Source organism: Mastigoproctus giganteus, chromosome 7 (assembly GCF_048544385.1).
Source record: "Mastigoproctus giganteus isolate SK-2022 chromosome 7, ASM4854438v1, whole genome shotgun sequence".
NCBI lineage: Eukaryota > Metazoa > Arthropoda > Arachnida > Uropygi > Thelyphonidae > Mastigoproctus > Mastigoproctus giganteus.
In genome coordinates this window covers 61,074,385-61,096,580 of record NC_143581.1, presented here as the reverse complement: position 1 = coordinate 61,096,580, position 22,196 = coordinate 61,074,385, and the positions used below count along the sequence as shown (strand labels likewise).

At 36.3% G+C, this 22,196-nt stretch overlaps 2 protein-coding genes across 3 annotated transcripts in view; one reads left to right on the top strand and one right to left on the bottom strand.

The window, feature by feature from the left end:
• The window catches only part of LOC150082950 (oligoribonuclease, mitochondrial), a 55,912-nt gene extending 51,440 nt beyond the window's left edge, over window positions 1-4,472 (top strand). The window contains exons 5-6 of the mRNA XM_090376932.1: window positions 3,110-3,163; window positions 4,369-4,472. Of these exons, the coding sequence (XP_090233058.1) occupies window positions 3,110-3,163; window positions 4,369-4,435 (121 nt within the window). The 3' untranslated portion in view covers window positions 4,436-4,472. The remainder of the gene's footprint in view (window positions 1-3,109; window positions 3,164-4,368) is intronic.
• Window positions 4,473-9,696: 5,224 nt separating this feature from the next.
• APP-BP1 (Nedd8-activating enzyme E1 regulatory subunit APP-BP1) overlaps window positions 9,697-22,196 on the bottom strand; it is a 237,617-nt gene continuing 225,117 nt past the window's right edge. For both annotated transcript variants that reach the window (XM_090376930.1, XM_090376931.1), the window contains one exon: window positions 9,697-9,856. In XM_090376930.1, the coding sequence (XP_090233056.1) occupies window positions 9,697-9,856 (160 nt within the window). The remainder of the gene's footprint in view (window positions 9,857-22,196) is intronic.

Sequence of the window (22,196 nt, the reverse complement as noted above, 5' to 3'; positions counted from 1 at the left end):
ACTTTTCGAGATCCTGTTTCAACAGTGTACTTCATTAGTGTCATTAACAACCCTGCCAACGCTCGTATCGTCTGCAAAGTTGGACATCAAGTCTGATATACCATCATCAATATCATTTATAAATACAGAAAACAACAATGGACCCAACACTGCCCTGGGACTCCACTAATAACATTAGTCCACCACGAAGAACAGTGTTCATTGATTACCACTCTGTCTTCTCCGACTCAACCATCCCTTTATCCATAGCAATGATTTGCCTCCAATGCCACTGCTCCAATTTATGCAGCAGTCTTCCATGTGCAACAGTATCAAAGGCTTTTCTAAAATCCAAATATATGATATCAAAGTTATTCTTTGCATCCAGTTCCTTTGTTACTACATCATAGTCTCCGCTCAAATTAGTCAGACAAGACTTCCCCTTAACAAACCCATGGTGTATCCGAGCTATAACTGAAGTCTTTTCTAGGTGATCCTGCAATGCTTCTTTAACCAGTGCCTCCATTAATTTCCCTGGAACAGAAATTAAACTAACAGATCTGTAATTACCTGTCTCCCTTTTGACTCTCCTTTGTGGATTGGGGTGACATTTGCACATCTCTAGTCCATGGGTACCTCCCCTGAGTCCAGGGAAGCTCTCATAATTATGGCTAAGGGTTTGCTTACTTCCTTTGCCACCTGCTTTACTATAACTGGATAGATTCCATTCACCGCAGGTGCCTTTATGTTTATCTTCAACAATTTCTCCTCCACTTTACTCTCAGTTACTACGAGATTATCTAGCTTACTGCCAGAGTTTAATACATCTCTGGCATTCTCCTTCCTGAATAACTCCTCATATGTGTGAATGTAGATGCAAATATTCACTTACTTTGTTAGCTACCTGAGCAGGATAATAACAGTTGAACCATAGACATCAAGTGGACCAATGTGATTCATCCCCTTCCTTCTAGAGTTTACATAAGTAAAGAACTCTTTGCATCCTTTGCCAAATTCTCGTAATCTGCGAGATTACAAGAAATCATTACATTACAGACCAGCTTATATATATCATATGCTTCTGTGTTGCATGTTAATTTATGTATCCTATGCATTTTTCTTCTCTGTCACATGTCTAATTAGTTTATCTGACATTCATTTAGGCCTAAATCTTAAACAATATTTCTTTGTTGGTATGAAAAGCCTAGTAGCTTTCACAATTAATTCTTTGAATGCTTCCCATTTTGAATTTGCCGTTGGTAACATCATCAGTTGGTCCCACGATATAGAATTTAAATACTGTCTCAGACCACCATAGTCACCTTTACGAAAACAAAAAAACCCTTCCCTTTACCCTTGATGGTAGTTACCTCTTTGAGTAAATTCCACTTCAGCACACTATGATCACTGCCACCTAATGGTTCCTTTATCTGCAGATTCTTGATGCATGAAGAATCACTACTGATAATCAGATCAAGAGTATTACTCCCTCTAGTTGCCTCCCAAACATGCTGCTGTAGAAAACAATCATCCAATAAATCCACAAAAGCCTTGCTAGTGTGTGAGTGACCAACTCACAAATTCCATTTAATCTCTGGGAAATTAAAATCCCCCATTATAAGACACTCTGATTTACTGGCCCACTCTATTTCTCTGCACAATTGTTCGTTACACTCATCAGATTCATTTGGCCTATAACACACACCTACTCATTTTTCCTTTCCCAGTGCTTATGTCACACCAAACAGACTCAACATTGCATTGTCCACCAGCATCAATTGGATGCACTTCCTTCGATTTTGTTTCTTAACTAACAGCATAACCCCTCCGTCCTGTCTATCCTTTCTGTACACATTGTACTCCCCAAATTCCAGTTCTGCACTACTTATGTCTGTGTGACGCCATGTCTCTGATACCCCAAAAATATCTGTCTTTGATGTCTTGACTAGCATTTCAAGCTCATTGAATTTATTAACTCCTAGCATTGGTTTACATGCACCTGTTTCTGCTCTTAGTTACCCTAACACAGCCCATGTATTTACTTGTTCTACTATGACTCCCAGCAGTCCTGGAAATCCCCATTGCCTTGCATTCCAGGCTGCTGCTCAATTGCATTTCAATAGAAGTAGTGCAAGAATCACTTTTACCTCTGCCAGCGGCTACTAATCTATTAGTCCGTGTATCCCCCTCCCAACTAGCAGTTTTTTGACCCATCTAACTCTGCCTCGATAACATCAGCAAATATTCTTGCACCCTTTCTATTTAAGTGTATCCCATCCCTGTAGAAGCAGTCTCTCCTGTTAATAAGCACAGACTAGGCTGAGAAAAATTCTACCCCTTGAGCCTTGCACAATCTCTCTAGGGCCAAATTGTTCGACATGGCTCTCAGCATACACTCCCCCCCCATTGTGTCTGGGCAGAATTGCAGACACTTTCAAATTCAACCCTAACTCACTGCTTTTTTTCAGCATTGACTTGTACTTATTAAATAATTCTACCGGTCTCCTACTCTTAATATCATTAGTGCCAACATGTACAACAATATCACCCTTTGTGCCCTTAAAGGATGATATCTGCCCTACAATGTCATCAACCTTTGCCCCTGCTTGGCGTACCCTGTTCCATCTATCCTTTTTGCACAATATGTTCCCCATTTCCCTGACAATAGAGTCATCTACAACAACTAGTTCCTTTGGGACCAGTGCATTCTGCCTTGGGGTTTGCCTCTGTGTTGCTTGATGTTCAAGTGCAAGCTCTGGCATTGATGTGGGCAGCTGAGAGTGTTGATAGGATACCCACATGCCCTCTAGATTCAGGAAGACATTGTATCCTATCAATGATACGAGAAGATTTGTGAGGTAAATAATGTCCTGAACAAGATAAGTGGGGGTATATTTTCACAGGTGCGAGACAACATAAGGCTGAAATCTCATTAATTTTACTTTTGAATAGTGTGCTATAGGATTTTTAATTTTTTTGGCAAATGAAAGGGGAAAAAAAATCTGCTTCCTTGCATCATTTGACCATTTTGATACTAATTTTATAAAACGTTTTATAGATTGAAATAAAAGTTTAAGCTCTACTCTGTTATTTATCATTTCAGTTAATTTTATTATTTTTGATTTTGCAGGCGATGGTACCCTGAAGAATATAAAGCAGGTACCAAGAAAATAGCAAGTCATAGGTATTAAGTTCTGAAATTTTATTTATTCTCTAGCATTTTGACTTAAATTTATGAAGTGGCTAAATTTGACATATGAAATAGGAACAGCCACTATTTATCCAGTAGTTATCCAAATGTAATTACTATAGATGTTCAGTTTCTCCTTGTCTTGTCCTCTAGAGGGTATGATGAAAATATGTCAATGAAATGTTAATAGAAAATATGTTTAATCAGTACATTAATTCTGCTCTTTTTATGTATGTATGTATACACTGGGAACCTCAACATGCCACTCCTAGTTATATTGCATGTGTGATCATGTTCTCCAAGAGGGACATAAAAAAAATGCAGTATATGACATAACACATTTCTACAATATAGACCAGTAGAAGCAAACTCTACCTCACATAGCAGATCCTGCAATGGTTTTCACAGTATCAGCCATGGAGCTATTATGTTCTCTTCTGTGGCCATAATTATAGTTAAATTTTTATAAACAGTAGTTATCCAAGGGTAATTACTATAGATGTTCAGTTTCTCCTGTCTTGTCCTCTTGAGGGTATGATGAAAATATGTCAATGAAATGTTAATTGCAGGCAGAACACTTGCAAAAAACATTTTCCTCTGAGAGAGAAGCCATCTACCACTTGTCAGCTGTGCTATCTTCAGTTGTAAATTTTTGTAAACAGCATGTGACATTCTTTGAGGATGAAATCACATGTAAAATGGCAAAAACTGCTGAAGACTGTGCATGAATTGACAAACAGTTTGTATAAGAACAATAATTGTGCTCATAATTCTCTAATTATATGTTCACTATGATAAAATGCACTTGTACCATAAATAGTATGTTCTAAATCTCTTCCCTGTAATTTAAATTTATGGCACCTAGTTCTGGAATCACTTATAAAAGTTAACTGCTTTGCTTAGGCCCCCTCTAGTTGCTTATCTCCATAGCCCACTTCTTTTTTTTTTTTTTTTTTTTTTTAGGTGTAGTCTCTATGCTTTGACATGGTATTCCATGAAGGGAAACAATTATAATTGTAGTTGTCCATTATTGGTTTGACATTAGATCTATGTCATTGGTTTTGTTACTGAATACAGTTTGCCATTTTGCTGGTTACCCAACCCACACAAGTGTTAAAATTTAAATGCCTTGTTTGCAATTTATATTTAAGTAAATGCTGTAAGTATATACTTCAAGTTATTCCCATTTTCTATTTCAGAGCACTGCAAGATATTAAAGAAAGCATTGATGAGCTGAAATACTATCGAAAAGCTATCTTTAAATGAAATATGTGTGTGTACAAAAAAGCTTTGGAAAAAAAATTCTCCTATTTGTAGTTTGCAAATTAAGAAAATGTCTTTTAGTTAAATGATATTTAAAAAAAATGATTGGTTTTTGACTGATAGCTGTTCTTTAAAACCATGCTGCTGCTGATAATTGGTAGGTATAGGTGTATCAAGTGGAAGATATAGTGAAAAAAATAAAAGCATATGTAAATAATGTGGCTTTTTGTGCTTTTTAACACAACTGACCTATATATATCTATCTATATTTTTTTCCATGACTAATTTTTATGCAAAAATTGCCTTTCCTTAAAAAAAAAAAAAAAAACCCTTTTCCTATCTGTAAAAAGTGATTATCTGATTCCATTTTTAGCTTTACAAAATTGTAGATAGCAGTCAGTCAATAAATTATGTAGCCTTCAGGAAACAATTACTGGTTGAGCAGCATGTGGTAATGCTACATCATACAGAAAATTAGAACACATTATAGAACTGTGGTTGAAACTCCACAGGGAGAGATGTTGTTGGTGAATGTAGTGGTTAGATGGTAACAAGCAGTAGAATCCCCCAAGCCATTCTCAGCCTTGCAAGAGTGCAAAATCTCATTGGATAATCTGCAATTTCTATTTTTTAGTTTGACTAGTGTTTGTCTTCTGATATTAATATTTGCTTACTGTCAATGAAATTATTCTTGTAGGGATGAAATCCTTTATCCAAACCTTGGTTTTTCCAATATTTTAAGACCATAGCACATCACAATTGGCTTGTATTAAAGCCTGCAGCTTTATTATCTGCTGACTAAAGATTGCAATAATTATAAAAAAGTTATTGTTAAATCCAAACTCTGAACGAACCAAGGTTGGGAAACTTGCGTCTTGTCAAAGGGGTAACCAAGCTTTTTAGTCCTATCCAAAGATACTGGCCACAACTTCCCTCCATCTATATCCCCCCCCACCACCATCTACCATTTTCCTCTACCATCACGATCTCGGTAAATCTCTTCCTACCATACCAAACAAATTCAATTCAGTGTCTCCCTTGATCCTTTGACAAAGACAGAAGAATCCTGAATGATTTTTATGCTAAGAAGTCTCCAGGTTTCTTCGCTTGTCTTAAAAACCTGTATTCCAGAGTTTATTCCTATGGTATATTCTCTTATTCTGCTATTGTTTTTCCATTTGCATGGAAATTTTCTTGTATCAAGCTAGTTCCTAAAATAGACGACAAATCCCTTTCTTCCACTCATTACATTCTGTTTACTTTGATTCTTTTCAAAGTAATAGAATAATCTGACAACTCCCGCTATCTTGAAACATTCCATCTAGTTAATGATTGCTGATATGGATTTCACAAGTCTTGGTGTATGGTACTCGTCTTTGAACAAATTCAGTGGAAAATTACAGAAGTAAACTCAAGCAGTTTTTCTTAACATTTTTGAGGCTTTTGATCATATTTGCATAAAATTTTCTAATCAAGTTTCCATTTTATGATTTGCCTTCTGTTTTTTTTGCAAGTGGATAGCCAGTTTTCTCTCCAACTGCATTTCCCTCCTGTGTAATCATAGCATTCCACCTTAAATTTTGAGAAAATTTGCTCTTCTCAAACAGCTACTTCTTGAATTCTATCACTATTTCCCTAAAGGTTGATCCCAAAGTAATTCTCCAATGGGAATAAGAAAACTTAGTTAACATCAATCCTAAAATTCAGTCCTTTCTTTTTTCTCTCAAAGGGTCTACTGTTCCCATGTTCATCTTCAATAACACTCAGATTTCTAAACAAGATTGCATTTTTATTGAGGACAAACCCTGACTCCTAATCTATTTTAGCATAAGCATATCACAGCATATTTCTTCCTCTGAATTGAAAAAGTCAAACTCCCCTTCCCCACTCACTTTTCTTCTAAACTACTGATTCTGTGCAAATCTTATCTGCACTATCATGGAATCGCCTTCCTTTGCAGTATTTCTTGACAATTACAATCTACAGAAAGGAAAAAATCTACAGGCCTTCAAAAGTAATGCAGTTTTATTATAGCTGTCCTGTGTAGTGTTGCCTCATAACTGAAGCTGCTTTTACTCTAATTGGAAACAACCAACAGACTTGTCATCCTGGTCATAGTGAAGTCAATACAAGAGTGCATGTGTTTTGAGCATTTATTATCAGTGCTCACGTGTCGTGACCATTGATAATATTCCTGTCAGTGGTCAAATTCTTAAAATACCATGATTAATTAAAATTTTTCGTGACCCAAACCGCTCATATATAATATTTTTCAGACTACTTTTACTGACCTATAAATTTTACCGAGGATATTTTTATTTTGTAGATTACTAAAATGAATGTTTTCAAAATATTGCTCTAAAGACTAAAACAGGTTTTAATGAATTTTTCTGCTTCTAACAGCTAAAAAAAAAAGAAAACATACTGAAATTACAATGGTACAGTATTCTGTTTAACAAATAATGAGCCACTAATTTGTCACCATTCAAATGGTGACAAATCTTCACAAGCCTTCTACTACAGTAGATTATGCTTCTGTCTTCACATTTATAAACAGTTCATATAATTGCAGTGAGAATTCTTTAATTAATTCACTAATGAATAAAGTGTAAATTTAGCAATATAATTCATTGTTTCTTTAATGGGATGGCAGCTTTGTAAAGATAAATTCTGATGTGCTTTGTTTTTCACTCAGTTTAATTAAAAATGTGTAGTTTTCATTTTTTAAGGTTGCAAATGAAAATGCACAGTACAGTCATGTATTTTTAAGCATATTTACCTACATCATGCAGCTTACATCTGAGGAAATTTTTTTAAGCAGTTATTTTCGAGGAAATCATTCTTCTCTTTCTTGGCGATTTCCTTTCACTTCTGACTCTTGTTTTCTATCTCTTGGGATAACTCAATTGTTTTTTTTTTTTTTTTTTTTTGGCTGGTGCGGCAAAAGCCTCAGGCTTCCTTGCACCATATGGCTAATTATAATAAATCAACAACACTGAATGATACGTATATATTTTGACACAGTCCTAATATACTGTGTGCATTTTATATCAGTGAAGGTTCATTGATTTTTTTTTTTTTTTTTTTACCTTGCACCGGTTTAATTAATTAGGAATTACATTTTGTAAGGCAGCAAAATGGAAAATAATTGGTCACCTATTAATAAACTTAAAAAATATTTCGCCTCTTAGCTATGCACAGCATTGGAGTAAAGCTCATTTTTATATATGTATATGCCTAAAAATAGTTAGCAAAAAATCAGTTTGAAAGTAGTCTATAGTTTCTGTATGCAGTAACACAGTAGAATTTAATCCCATTGGTTCAGAGCTGATTGTAACGTGCCTCCCCTTCAAATGAATTCAACACTTTGTTGCTAGTTATACAGATTATCCATTTATTTTGTACAACCTGCTGCTTGACAGCACATAGAAAAAAATTAACTACAGCAACAGATCACATGGCATTAGACACAGTGAGATATTTTTAGACAGGCGGCAGAAAACAGTTTCGTTGTGACAGTAGTGATATTGTAATAGTATATTGCATAACATGGGTTCTTCTTGAGAAGAGCATGTTTATTTTGGAACATTACTTTGCATCCAAATCACCTTTGCAGTGCCAAGAGACATTCGATAATACATATCAAAAGAGATCAGTACCGAGACTAAAGGAAAACAGTAAAAAATGCATGATCCTTAAAAAAAAAAAAAAAAATTATGCATATACAGTCAGTCCTATAGAAGGGCTGACTGTATAGCACGATAGTTATGTTCCTAGAAACCCTTGTGCAATATAAATAACAGGCCCAGTGGGAAAAAGAGTTAGGTGCCGACCACCCAAGACTGAACACACATTTGTAACCAAAACATTACCAAACAACAAATATGCAAGTATTTTATTAAAACTATTATGTAATAAAATATTGCTAATGCTTTTGCTTCTATCATAAGCAAACTTCTTTGTTTGATCTTCTGTCCAAACAGATGACAGCTGTTTCAATTCTTTTTCTTTATCTAATGGATTTTATTACACTTTGAGTTGTTTCTGCTATGAAAGTTTATTTTCTCTGCATTCTTTCTAATTCTCAGCGTTGCCTCATTTAGGCCTATAGCATGTGCAATATCACATGTTCTTTCATTTCACAATTTCATATTTTTTCTCTATCGACAGAGGCAAACTGGCCATACTGGGGAAATCCTGGTGGACAGTGTGATTTTGGCCATAAACGCTCGTATGAGGCCACTACAAATTTTCCCCAGGTAAGAATTTTTGGCCCAGTCCTCTGTCTATTGATATTGCTTTTCTTTTTCTCTCAATCTGTAGTCTTCACCATGATGCTTCCTTTTTACACCTTTAAGTATTTTGCTCACTTTTAGGGAATACAGCATAATTTCAAAATGAGGAGGCACACTTAATACGCAAACAAAGCTGCACGTGTGTAGCAACTGAATAAACAACACCGTAAAGGCAGAGACACACTTAACACCTCACTAGCTCACACTTTACTAAAGCACATTTCTGGAGGTCACTACCATAAAACAATAAAAACAATTTCCAGTTGCATTTCTCTGTCATAAACGGGTAGTAAACTTGATCTAATTGCATTTGCGTTAATACCAATAGCTGGAATTGTGTGGGTTTTTACTTTATTATGGTGAAATGTGTTTCCCCCTTCACTGATATAAAAAACATACAAATACATTTTCATAATCTTCTCTTCATTCCTATCATGTTGCATTCAGTTGTGGTGATTCAGCGTTTGACTGCCATTTCTTGTAAACCCAAAGGCAAATTGTGCATAAGCGAATTTGGTTCATGTTATATACAATATTGTTCCCCAATTTACAAGTCGTGTATGATCGAATTTGTGTAGTGTAAACGTGTTATACGAGGACTGACTGTGTGTGTGTGTGTATACACACACACACACGTGAGCAGGGTGGACCTACAACTCATTCTGTAACAAGGTTTAATTAAATTCTGCATCTATTATAAATAAACTTTTGTTGTATAGAAAACTGGGTTGCATTTTAATTAGATAACATATAATAAAATGGACTGGTTATTGGCAGTGTATCTGTAAAGGTTGTTATTTCATGTTTGTATTAAGTTAAAATTCAAGAGCAATAATGTATGCAACCATTTTTATTTTCTGAAAAAAGTTTCAGATCAATTCTATTATAATAAAAAAATATACATTAGAAGGGAAAAAAATGAGAAACAAATATTAAATGAAATTACAAAAAATGGTAACATAATTTCCATTAAAGTTCAAAAGTTGCAGAAGTTGCAGTCATGGCATTGTAGATAAAAGTATTATTGAAAGGAATATATTGGCCAGTAACTAATTTTATTACTTCGTGTGCTGCACAACCACCCATAAATGCTGCAACAGAATGCAACTCAGCTGCCCCATAGCGGCACCTGCATAAATAACAAGAAAAAAATAAATAAATAAGAGGGTATGCACACCTATCCTCCAAACATATTGGAACATGTCATATTTCAAAAAAAAAAATTGTTCATCCCAGGCCATATTATGGCAGGTTGATTACAGCATAATTTTGAGGATATATAAAAGGAAATCAGCCAGATAAAGACCACACCCCTTCTAATAAAGTGTCAGCAGGATGCTATATATCCATTCATCAGAGCAGAATAAGCAGGTCAACTATCAGTGATTTGTAATCAGAGTTCCACAAACTTTTTAAATCTGTGAGCACTGTTAGACATATCACCCAACAGAAGAAGAAAGAGGGTAATAAAGTCTAAGTTGTATATGTGGAATTCCTTAAAGGTAGTTATAGACATTTTATATTAAGCAAACTTTCTACCATCTGATTAATTTTAACACTGTTATCACAGTTTTTTTGTAATTTATTTATTTGCATGTATCCTGTTACAACAGAAAATGATTGTTCTTTCTATTGAAGAGGGGAAAAAAAAGTTTAAGCTCATCAATAAACATGAAAAAGGTGCTAAAATGTGAACTTAATGAGTTTACTCAATTACACAGAATCATAGTTGCTGCTTCCAAAGAAAAAAGCAAATTTCACTGTTTTTCCTTTTAGGGGAAAAAAAAAATTATACGTTCATATTAAACCTTTATAGCATTCCTTTATAAATAAATTTGTTTTTGTCACAATTACAAGTTTTCTTTCATTTTATAGATTATCTGGGGTGTTGGTTATTTGGATAAATATATTTCCCATAATTTGTAGACCCCCAATTATCCACCCCTGGATAATTGGGAGTCTACAGTATTTTGTCAAAAGCTTAACAAGTAACTATTAATTGACTCTAAGCACTGTCTAGCACTCAAAATGTGTTATAACAGGAGATCACAAATCTACCTTTGGCAATCTCAAGAGAGAGAGAGAGAGACAGACACCAAAGAATGAGGGGAAAGTATCAGATGAATTACCATCAGACAGACAGACAGACAGTTTATATAAATGCAACAATCAATTCTGGTTATGTGCTCATAAGCCAAAGCTTTAACCTCAATATCTGTCATAGAGTGGAAACAATGACTCATAGTAACACAATCTACATACTAAATGGACACACACACAAGTGTATAAACTGTTTCTTGTATATACACAGATGTGTATAAAAAAAGTTTCACAAAGGCTTAATTGTATTCATTACATCCCCCCCAAATTTATTGTTATGAACTTGTGGGGAGGGAGAATGTAATGGTCTGAATTCTGTTCTATCTGCAATGAAGAAATAATTCTATGGGGGGTTGGATCATATCTATGCTCTGTGTCATATAGCTTGGCCAATAATACAATGCAAAAATCTTCCTTAGCCAGTTAAACATCTGATATTTTGGGCCAACAACTGAAAACAGAGGCCTAATTGCAGTGAATGAACTAGTCACTTAAAAGAGAGTAGTTCAAAATTCTAGTATGTACATATAAGAAAGATTTGAATCCATATTCAACAAGACTGCTGCAAACCAAAGTCTATGGTAGCTAGACTAGATATTAAATTGTAATTTTTTTTATTTATTTTATTTTTTTTTTTTGAAATTACTGTTTTCTTGCAAGTCCAATACACGATTGGAGGATAGTGAATTTCAGTTTTATTGAAAACAACACAACATATTTATGAATATTCAGCATTCGTCATAGAAATTGGAAGTCACTCTTTGTAAACTGACATATAGGTCAGTTCACCAAGAAGAGATGCAAAAAACAAGAGAAATTCATAGATATTATTTAATATATATATATAACTTAGAAGAAAAGAATAAACGAGTGAATAGTTTACCATTGAAATTTGTGATATTTCACTCACTCTTTCAGATCTTCAACTAGTCTTTTCAGTGGCTTCTAAATTTCTCTTTAGGCTCTCTAAAATATTTCACACTTTTGTCTTTTTCTACTGTTATATTTGTTGACTATTCTATTAATTTATTTTGTTATATACAGGGTGTCTCAAAAATATTGGTACAGACATTTAGGGGAGGTAGGTAACATCTAAAGGAATGTGAATCGCATAGGAACCCATAACCGGAAATGTCACGGTAAGTCGGTACACGGCACTGTTCCATCAGTTCGCAAGAGGGAAAATTTCTGGTTTACTCATTCAAGCGGTAGTCGCCACACGAAGAGCATGCATCGATATACGAACTATGAGCTGGCAGACGTGCACCTAGTGTATGGATTAGCAGACGGTCCACATGGTGTGCGCCTCCATGCGCCACAATAAATGTGTGGGCAGGTATGGTCGGTGACTGCTTAGTCGGCCCATACCTGTTACCATCCCCCACGAACTCCGCTAAATATCGGATATTTCTTGAACAAGTTCTACCAGGGTTACTTGACGAAGTTCCAGCAAATGTGAGACGCAACATTTGGTTTCAACATGACGGGGCGCCTGCCCATTATGGACAGAAATGGATCTCGTGGTGAGACTCATCTGCGCTACTGTCAAAAAACTCCAGGTGTTCAACCGTGTCTGCCAATCCATGCTGCGTCGGTGTCACGCATGCATCATGTCTCATGGTGGAACCTTCGAGCATCTGTTGTAACATCATGAAATGCATCCATCTCATACTCCATTGTTAATATTATGTCAAATAAATGTTTGTCACTAATTATTACCTTGTGTCTCTGCTACTACTTTCCCGTGACGTTTCCAGTTATGGGTTCCTATGCGATTCACATTCTTTTAGATGTTACCTGCCTCCCCTAAACGTTTGTACCAATATTTTTGAGACACCCTGTATATATTAAACATAAAAAAAGGGGGAAAATGCAAGACACTAGGAGAAATTTTAGAAATTAAGTGCCTATAACTTCACATAAAACAACACAAATCAATACAGCCATAACATAAAATATTAGAATAGAAATGAAAAACAAGTGAAACATGAGGCAAATGAACATGTTGTTGTTATTTGGTTTTTAGGAGCATTAGCAACTAAGGCCATATTGCTCCGGGGATATGCGGTGGTCATTCCCTGACCTTTCCGCATCCTCCATATTTGGTGGCTCACGGGCTCGAACCCGAGTCTAATCAAGAAGCGTGTGCTATGCACTGCTGCTCCTGTCCATGGAGGCGCCACGCAAATGAACATAATTATAGTAACTCTGAAACTATAAAATTTAAAGAGAAATACTAAAGGCTAAAATATTCAAATAAAACCTATACATAAATTTAGAAGTCAGTGAAGAAAGTAGCTATAAATTTAGTAAAGACACCTTATCATGTGAGGAAATGAGAAGAGTTATCACAAACCCAATCCCAATAACCAAATGCTACATTTCAAATTTCTGTGTTAAAATCCAGCTTCACACCTGGATTTTTGGTTTAGAATGTTTGACTCTACCACAGAAGCCCAAACTATGCAATCAAAGAGACCCTATTGTACCACACACACACACCATTTTAATTATGGCTGTAGATTTGGAAAAGCAAAATTTATTCCTTTGCTTTTAGCATTTCTGTTTAAATTTTAAAGTCACTATACTTATGTTCTAATATTTTATATATAAATCTTTAGAGCAAACATTGGTAGCTGCCAAGCATTACCTACCACATGTTATAGAAACAATTAGAATATAAAATATGCCAGTCATATGGAAGGCTAAGTTAGTGAAGAACAGAAAGTAAACCAGTACCTAACTAGAGCGATGAAGAAATAAAGGGAGAGGGAAGAAATAAAGGGAGAGGGAAGAAATAAATTGAGATAAAGGGATACCCTAAAATAATTTAGAAAATAATGCCAATTAATTCAAATTGAGTGGTGCCCTCTTAATGGCACCAGGTCCAAATTGCATGAAATTTCACACAAATTTCAACCTGGTGACTTGGAATCGTTCGTTTATTTCAAGCTTTCTTGAGCAACTTTCAATTCCCCAACTAACAATGGACCACTGCACATCAATTCTTTCTTCTTTCATTAGTATGAAAGAACTGATACTGCAAAATATCTATTTCTTTATCTTCAATGATACTGAGGTACTAAAAAGGATTTTTTTTGAAAAATCTATTCGTATTCAATTTTGTTCTCTGAATCTATTGTATTACAAATTGGTTCTCCAATTACAATGGGTGCTGAAGGAATGAAGCTGGTTTGTTTACTCCAACATAAGTTTTGGACATGTGATGCAATCAGGGTGCTCCAGCATAAAGGTGAATTTAATTGCAACCCTTGTTCTTAACTGTCAGATATGTTGTAAAAAAGTCTTCTCAGTGAAATTAGGACAAATCTTCAGGAATGATTAATTCTGAATTACGATGAAGATTCGGCTTGAACCATTAAGTGTACTCAGTCTGAACCTATTAGTTGATATTTGGGATGCAAGATGATCAATGGCTCTGCTGTTTTCTTTCAATGACTCCTGCACTGCACAACTGAGAAAACTTACTTGAATCAAAGAAAGCATTAAATACAGCTGGCAGAAGTTCTGTGATAGTTTATTTTGAGAACAAACAAGCATGACATTGAGCATGGATCACTGTAGAGATGAAGCTGGTTTATTTACTTCAACATGCAAGTTTTGGACAGATAATGCAAGGTGCTCCAGCATAAAAATGAATGTAATTGCAACCCTTTTTCTTAACTGTCAGATATTCTCCTGACAAAATAATCAGGAGTAGATCCAACACAAACTTGAGCTAAGCAAATAGAAAGGAAGTTTTTAATAAATACATTAGGTAACCAATAATGCCACAGTTATTTTTCTCAGTTCTGAATTTATCATTTCTGGGGTAGTCCAATTCTATATTTTCTTGATTTACTATCGGTCAACATTTGAGTGACATCTTATCACACTGTTTTGGTAGAGGTGGTGGCAGCTAACTGGGTTTTTGTGCTGACTTTTAATAATTCAATACATAGTGACGCCTTTGGGGATTAAATTCAGTCTGTGTTCCAATGGAAACATATCCTTACAACCTGTATGTGTAGGTGACAACAGCTGACTGGTTTTTGTGAAAATTCAATAAATTATGAGCAGCTGAACATTTGATGGAATGGTCACTTCAGTCTGTATTCAAATAGAACATTTCCCTGTGCCCTTTCGCACATACATAGGCATCAAAAGAGACATTCAGCTCTGTTTTGTGTTCTGAATTTCCTTTTCTTCCTTCTACTATTGCTGGCATGCCCAAAAATTTGGAGCATGCACTTTGATCGTGTAGTCTTTAGCATCACATTAGACACAAGCAAGGATCCCAGAGCAGGCCATATGGGGAATGCTCATAGAGGTAGGTAGTCTCCAATTTACACTGAAGGCTTCACACATACTTTTCATCATGAACTGTTTTACTTGCAGTGTTGGCTGCATTTCCTCTTCCTCCAATCTTATCATTTGCTGCTCTAACTTAATCAGATCATCATTAGGTTAGCTCAGCATAATCTCCACCTTGAAGTCAATCTCATTTGCCAATTTCACAATCTGTAACTGAATTTTCAGGGACACTGGCTTACTCCCATGATGCTACAATATTGTCTGTGGATCTCTTAGTATTGTATTACTAAGAAGTCATTACAAAGAAGTCATAATTTGTTGGTATGAAAATATACATTGCTATTAACAGAATCATGAGGCACATCGTCAAATACAAGCAAGGTCCTGTTGTTGAGATTTTGTTCCTTACACTATTCCAGACAAGGGGAGAGAAGAAGCAAAATTGTTTAAATTTAGGATTTAAAATATTAAAAGCATTATTTTGAAATTGTGTAATTTGAACTGACCTAAGTCAAAAATTTTTCACTTTTGGCATTATATATGAAATATATGGCTCTTCTGGACAATGCAAGTATTCAGCTATAAAACAGATGGGTACATTGGAGAATTAAACATGTCAATAAGATTTCTGATAGAATTTGTATGCTTTACTGCATTCAATTTTTGATCATAGGTATCTTTCTGCTCTCTCACTAAAGATCAAGGTCACATACTCTGTATTAAGGCCTGGGCTTGTGCTCAACTTAAAGACAAAAACTATTATCCACAGTTCTGCCCCTAAGTTGCTAATACTTTTTTAAATTGTATATCATCACCTGAAAAACCGTGTAATCCCCAAACATCTTCAAGCACGGTACCTCAAGTTTTAGGTCCTAAAGTGAGTAAACAGTTAATTTTCATCAGCTCTGCACCACTCTAAGACTATACTATGCTCTAACCTTCAGTGCACGTGCACAGACCACATACTAAAAAATCAAGGCTTTTCTACATCTGATTGAAGAATTTCTTATCTCTGGCAGGATTCAAACCGAGACCTTTCCAAACAAGTGAAAAAAAAAAAAAAAAAACCTTCTATACCGTAACAGGTTACAAAGTTTTAAGACACTTCCCAAATGTGGCTGGATACACTCAAATTGCTTATCCTAGAATTGGATCTATAATCAACTCATGAGTGTCACGATGATGCCATTCTGGACTTTCTTTCTAAATGCATATACCTGTATTATAAACATACCTGTATATTTGTAAGATTCCTCTGTATAGTGAATGTATCTGGTTAAGTTAAGTGAGCATATCTGACTTGAGGTTTAGCACGTGTTAGGTATAACCTCTGTCTGGCTATATGAGCTATCCTTAGAATTTAAATCTATAAAGCAGACTGAAATATCTCCTACTATAGAATTATGTCATCTATCTAAACATCTGCCAAAATTTGCATCACTCTAGCACACCCCCCCTCATGAATAAAAAAACCGAGGTTGAAATTCTGTCTAGTTGCTACATTATTCCTCATTTATTCTGTGCAAGAAGGTTTTTTTTTTAATTCTTATTAATTTACAAAAAAAAAAATGATGAAATTTCAGTGAAAAATCTTCCTGAAAATGCATTGTTAAGGAATTATGCTTTCCAACTGACAGATGCGAAAGCCAAACAAGACCTGCAGCACCATATCAAGGATGCAGTGGACAGTTTCTGCACAGTCACATGTTTACAATATTGTTTATAATTTTCTCTTATACAGTAGTAAGCATTCGGATACTACTATTATATTTTGAACATACTTGTTGTTGTGGGGGTTTTATGGCGCATAAGCTGCTTTGGCTATAATGCGCCTATTCCTTTATTGTAAATATATATGAGAATTTCTTGTCACGTCAGAAAAGGCAGAAATCAGAAATGACTAAAAACTCCAATTTTCTTCAGAAAGTTAAAAAATTCAGGAATCTTTGCATCGTCTCCAATGACATTCTCTAGAGTTATTGGTTTCCGAAAGTTAACCAAAGATAGCAGGGTTGTATTTCTGTCTTGTTTATAGAATGGACATTCAATGAGAATGTGTTTCACAGTCAAATTTAGAGAACAATGTGGACACTGTGGTGGATCATCTCCTGTGAGTAAATGAAGGTGGGTCAGGTAAGTATAACCTATTCTTGCTCTTGAAGGAATTACTTCTTCTCGTCTTGATGTCCGGACACTGGAGAGCCAGATTTTCGGAACCTGTTTAATCTGTAAGAGTTTATTGTTTATTTGGGAATGCCATAGTGCTGTCCATTCTGATAGGCATGCAGCATGAATCATTAGTGCATAGTCTGAGGCTGGAACAGGGATATTGGTTAAATCTAAGCTGGTTGGGGGTTTTTTGCAGCTTTATCAGCCATTTCATTGCCTAAAATATCAGAATGTGCTGGTATCCAGCAGAAGGTGACCAGTTGGTGGCGTTCTTTAATCTTTAGAAATAAGTTTCTAATATCATTTATAACAGGGTGAAATTTATCTGAGGAATTACACAATGCCTTGATTGAGCTGAGGGAATCAGTGTAAATTACTGATTTTAAAAAGCAGTTAGGAGAGAGATTTTTTAAAGCTAGTTTAATTGCGAAGAATTCAGAAGGAAAGGCTGCTGATACAATTGTATTCGGAAACACTGCAGCTGCATTGTTAATCAATGGACACTGCTCGTCGTGGACTAATGTTATTAGTGGAGTCCCTCAGGGCTCAGTGTTGGGTCCATTATTGCTTTCTATATTCATAAATGATATTGATGATGGTATATCAAGCTTAATGTCCAAGTTTGCAGACGATACAAAGGTAGGCAGGGTTGTCAAGGACACTACTGACACTATGCTGCTGAAACAGGATCTGGAAAGGTTGAGCAGATGGGCTGAGAGGTGGCAAATGAAGTTTAACATTGACAAATGTAAAGTACTACACATGGGAAACAGCAACCCCACAGCAACGTATCAACTCTGTGGTACTACACTGACAGTGGTAGAGAATGAAAGGGACCTGGGGGTGGTTGTGCAGGCAGATATGAAGTTCTCTGAGCAGTGCAGACGGGCTGCAAGAGTAGCTCATGGTGTATTGTCAATGATATATAGGAATTTTTCTAGCAGGGATAAGGAGGTGATTATTCCCTTGTATAAGGCAATGGTCAGGCCACACCTAGAGTACTGTATACAGGTCTGGAGGCCTCATTTCAAGAAGGATGTAGAGCTGCTGGAACGAGTACAGAGAAGGGCAACAAGATCAGTGAATGGAACAAAGGGGTGCTCTTACAAAGAAAGGCTTAAGTTTTGCAAATTACAGTATCTGGAGACTAGGCACCAGCGAGGTGATCTGATAGAGGTGTATAAAGCATTGAATGGTTTGAGCATGCTCAATGCTGATGGGATTCTTCCTCTCGCTCAGAATAATCACCTGAGAGGGCATAAATTCAAATTGAGGAAAGACAGATGTAGGATAGACGTGCGGAAATTTGCCTTTAGCCAGCGAGTGGTTGGTTGGTTGGTGGAACAGACTTCCATCCCTTGTCGTGGAAGTTGATAGCCTAAATAAGTTTAAGGCTCAGCTGGACAGGTATTTTGAATGAACAGAGGGGTGAAGTGGAAGTGGGGTTTTTTTTTTTTTTTTTTTTGGCTGATGTTGCATAAGCTTGCTTTCTTGCATCAAATGCCTCTACTAATGCTACTGCTCCAACTTTTGAATTGGATTTAGAGCCATCTGTGTATATTGGTAAAAAATCAATATATTTTTGAGGGTGAACAGCATGAATTTGTCTGATATTTGTTGCTTGCAAAATATTCTTTCCCCACTGACAGAGGTAAGTGTCACAGGTCGGTATAGAAGGTTGAACCCATGGTGGTTGAGTACAAGTGGCTACTTGTACGGAATGGATGGATATATTCCAAACCTGCAGTAGTTCAAGAAGGTGATGACCAGCTGGTTTTACTATGCTAGGTTTATTCCTGTACAGATTTTCTAATGGTGGATTGAAAAGATATGGCTGAATGGGATGCGAGGCACAAGCTTGTATCTTAACAGAATACTTCAGCAAAAGCAATTTCCTACGTAAAGATAGTGGCGGCTCGTGAGCATCAATGTACAGGCAATGTTCTGAAAGGGCCAAGTGCAATCCTCAGTGCACTGTGTTGAACTGGATCAAGCCAGCGTAATGCGCTCTTTCTGGCAGAGTCATAAATGGGAGCTCCATAATCAAGACGGGATCTAATTAATGCTCTGTATAATTGAAGAAGGGAGGTATGATCTGCACCCCAAGTTTGTGCAGATAAAGCTCTGAGTATGTTTATCTTTTTTAAACAGGTAGTACGTACTTTTTTAATGTGCTCTAAGAAATTTAGCTTGTTGTCCATGATTAAATCTAGAAATCTAATATTACTAGTGACTGGGGATGAAGATATTAGAGATGTGAAGTTCAGGATCCAGATGAAGTTTGCGTTGTCTACAAAAATGGATAGCAACTGTTTTCTGCTGCGAAAGCCTATAGCCGTTAAGGCTGGCCCATTGCTGTATTTTATTTAATGATATCTGAAGTTGTCGTTCAATAGATCTCATATTTTGGGAATGACAGGAGATGGAAAGGTCATCTGCATAAAGGTAAGTTTCTACGGTATTTGGAAGTTGTTTAGTGATAGAATCTATTCTAAGGGCGAAAAGAGTGGCACTCAGTACTGATCCCTGTGGAACACCTTCTTCCTGAATGAAAGTTGCAGAGAGGGCATGTTGGTATCGTACTTGAAACGATCTAGTGTGTAGAAAATGCTTTATAAATATAGGAAGGTTGCCCCGCAGACCAAGAGAGTAAATATCTCTTAGTATGCCATGCCGCCAGGTGGTATCAAAAGCCTTCTCTATATCTATGGAAACCATTACTAGATGTTCGTGCTTAATAAAGGCATTACGAATGGCAAATTCAGCCTTACTTGAAACGATCTAGTGTGTAGAAAATGCTTTATAAATATAGGAAGGTTGCCCCGCAGACCAAGAGAGTAAAGATCTCTTAGTATGCCATGCCGCCAGGTGGTATCAAAAGCCTTCTCTATATCTATGGAAACCATTACTAGATGTTCGTGCTTAATAAAGGCATTACGAATGGCAAATTCAGCCTTACTTGAAACGATCTAGTGTGTAGAAAATGCTTTATAAATATAGGAAGGTTGCCCCGCAGACCAAGAGAGTAAAGATCCCTTAGTATGCCATGCCGCCAGGTGGTATCAAAAGCCTTCTCTATATCTATGGAAACCATTACTAGATGTCCGTGCTTAATAAAGGCATTACGAATGGCAAATTCAGCCTTAACCATAAGGTCCAAGCATGACCTGTTTTGATGAAAGCCATACTGACTATTGTTCATTAACTTTTCTGACTCAATGATCCAGACGAGTCTACAGTAGACAATTTTTTCTAGAATTTTGCTGAGGCAGCTTGAGAGGGATATTGGTCTATAGCTATTGGGATTGGTTGGATCTTTTCCAGGTTTTAGAAATGCCAAAACAGTAGAATGATGCCAAGAAGTTGGATAGACATTTTCTAGAAAAATACGATTGTAAAAGAGCAGAAGGAGACACAAAGCTTTGTCATCAAGATGTTGTAGCATGACGTAATAGATTCCATCTGGTCCGGCAGCACCATTGTGGGCTGTTCCGATAGCATGCAAGAGTTCGGAATATTGTAGGGGTTTGTTATATGGCAGAAGGAGGGCAGTTTGGAAACATTTGCGATATCTAAAGGACCAGATAGATCTTGCCCATTATAGGACAGAATTGGTGAAGGTACAGTAGGAAACTTACCAGAAAGCTGTCTAATTTTTTTCCATATTATTTTGGTGTCAGTGTTTTTGTTAATGCTTGATGCAAAAAGAATCCAGGATTCTTTCTTGGCTTGCCTTTGTATGAAACATGCTTTTGCCTTTGACTTCTTATAATTTATTAGATTGGGTGTTATTGGATATTGCCGAAACAAATTCTAGGCTTTATTTTTTGCTTTTTTGGCATTTGTGCATTGCTGATTCCACCAATAATTATAATGCTTACGAATTGAGGGATTTGATAGTGGTATTGTATCTTCAGCCACATTTAGGAGATGTGACGTGATGTATTCTGTCACATCATCAATAGGCTGGAGATGGATTTTTTCATTATCAAAAGATATTGATGACTGGAATTTTGCCCAGTTTGCTCGGTCAAATTTCCATTTTCTGCAGGGTTGAGCTGGAGGAGCCTGTGCTATTAATAGGTTGCATACGATTGGGAAGTGATCACTACCCATTAGATCATTTAAAAAATACCACTCTATGGTCGGGACCAGTAATGGAGAGATCTATGGCTGAGGTATGTCCATTTGGGAGCTGAACGTGAGTGTGTGTGTGCCAGTATTGAGTATGGTGAGGTTTACGGCCTCTGTTAGGCTCTCAATGAGTCGACCTCGTCTATCTAATTTAGGATCGCCCCATAAGGGGTAGTGCCCATTGAAGTCCCCTAAAATACAGAGAGGTGGAGGTAACTGTATAAGGAGATCTTCAAGATCTTTTAAACAGTAGGTACGGTTTGGCTGTAAGTAGATTGATACTAATGTTATTTCAATATGGAGCATTATACGCACAGCAACAGCTTCTATTTCAGTTTGAAGTGGAATATGTTTAGTTGGGATCTTTGAATTTATCAGGATTGCAACACCACCATGGGCAGCGTTCGTTGTATTACAATCCCTTCAAAAAAGGCAAAAGTTCTTTATCGATGGAGAAATTTGCAAAGTTAAGTAAGTTTCCTGAAGACAAAGGGCTACTGGTGAAAATCGATTTATTAGATCTTGGATATCGTCTGTATTACAACGAAAACCTCTGCAGTTCCATTGTAAAATACAAGGCATTATCTGTGTTTAGTTGATGGAGCTGATTCTGACTGCTTTTTAAAAGTGACTGGTTTATGGCGTTCCAATTTCTGTTTTGTCTTTTTTCAGGAAGACTGGCCGACCAGTGTCCATTTCTTCTTCTTCTTCTTCAGCATGGATTTCTAAAATAGGATCTTCCTGTATAGATG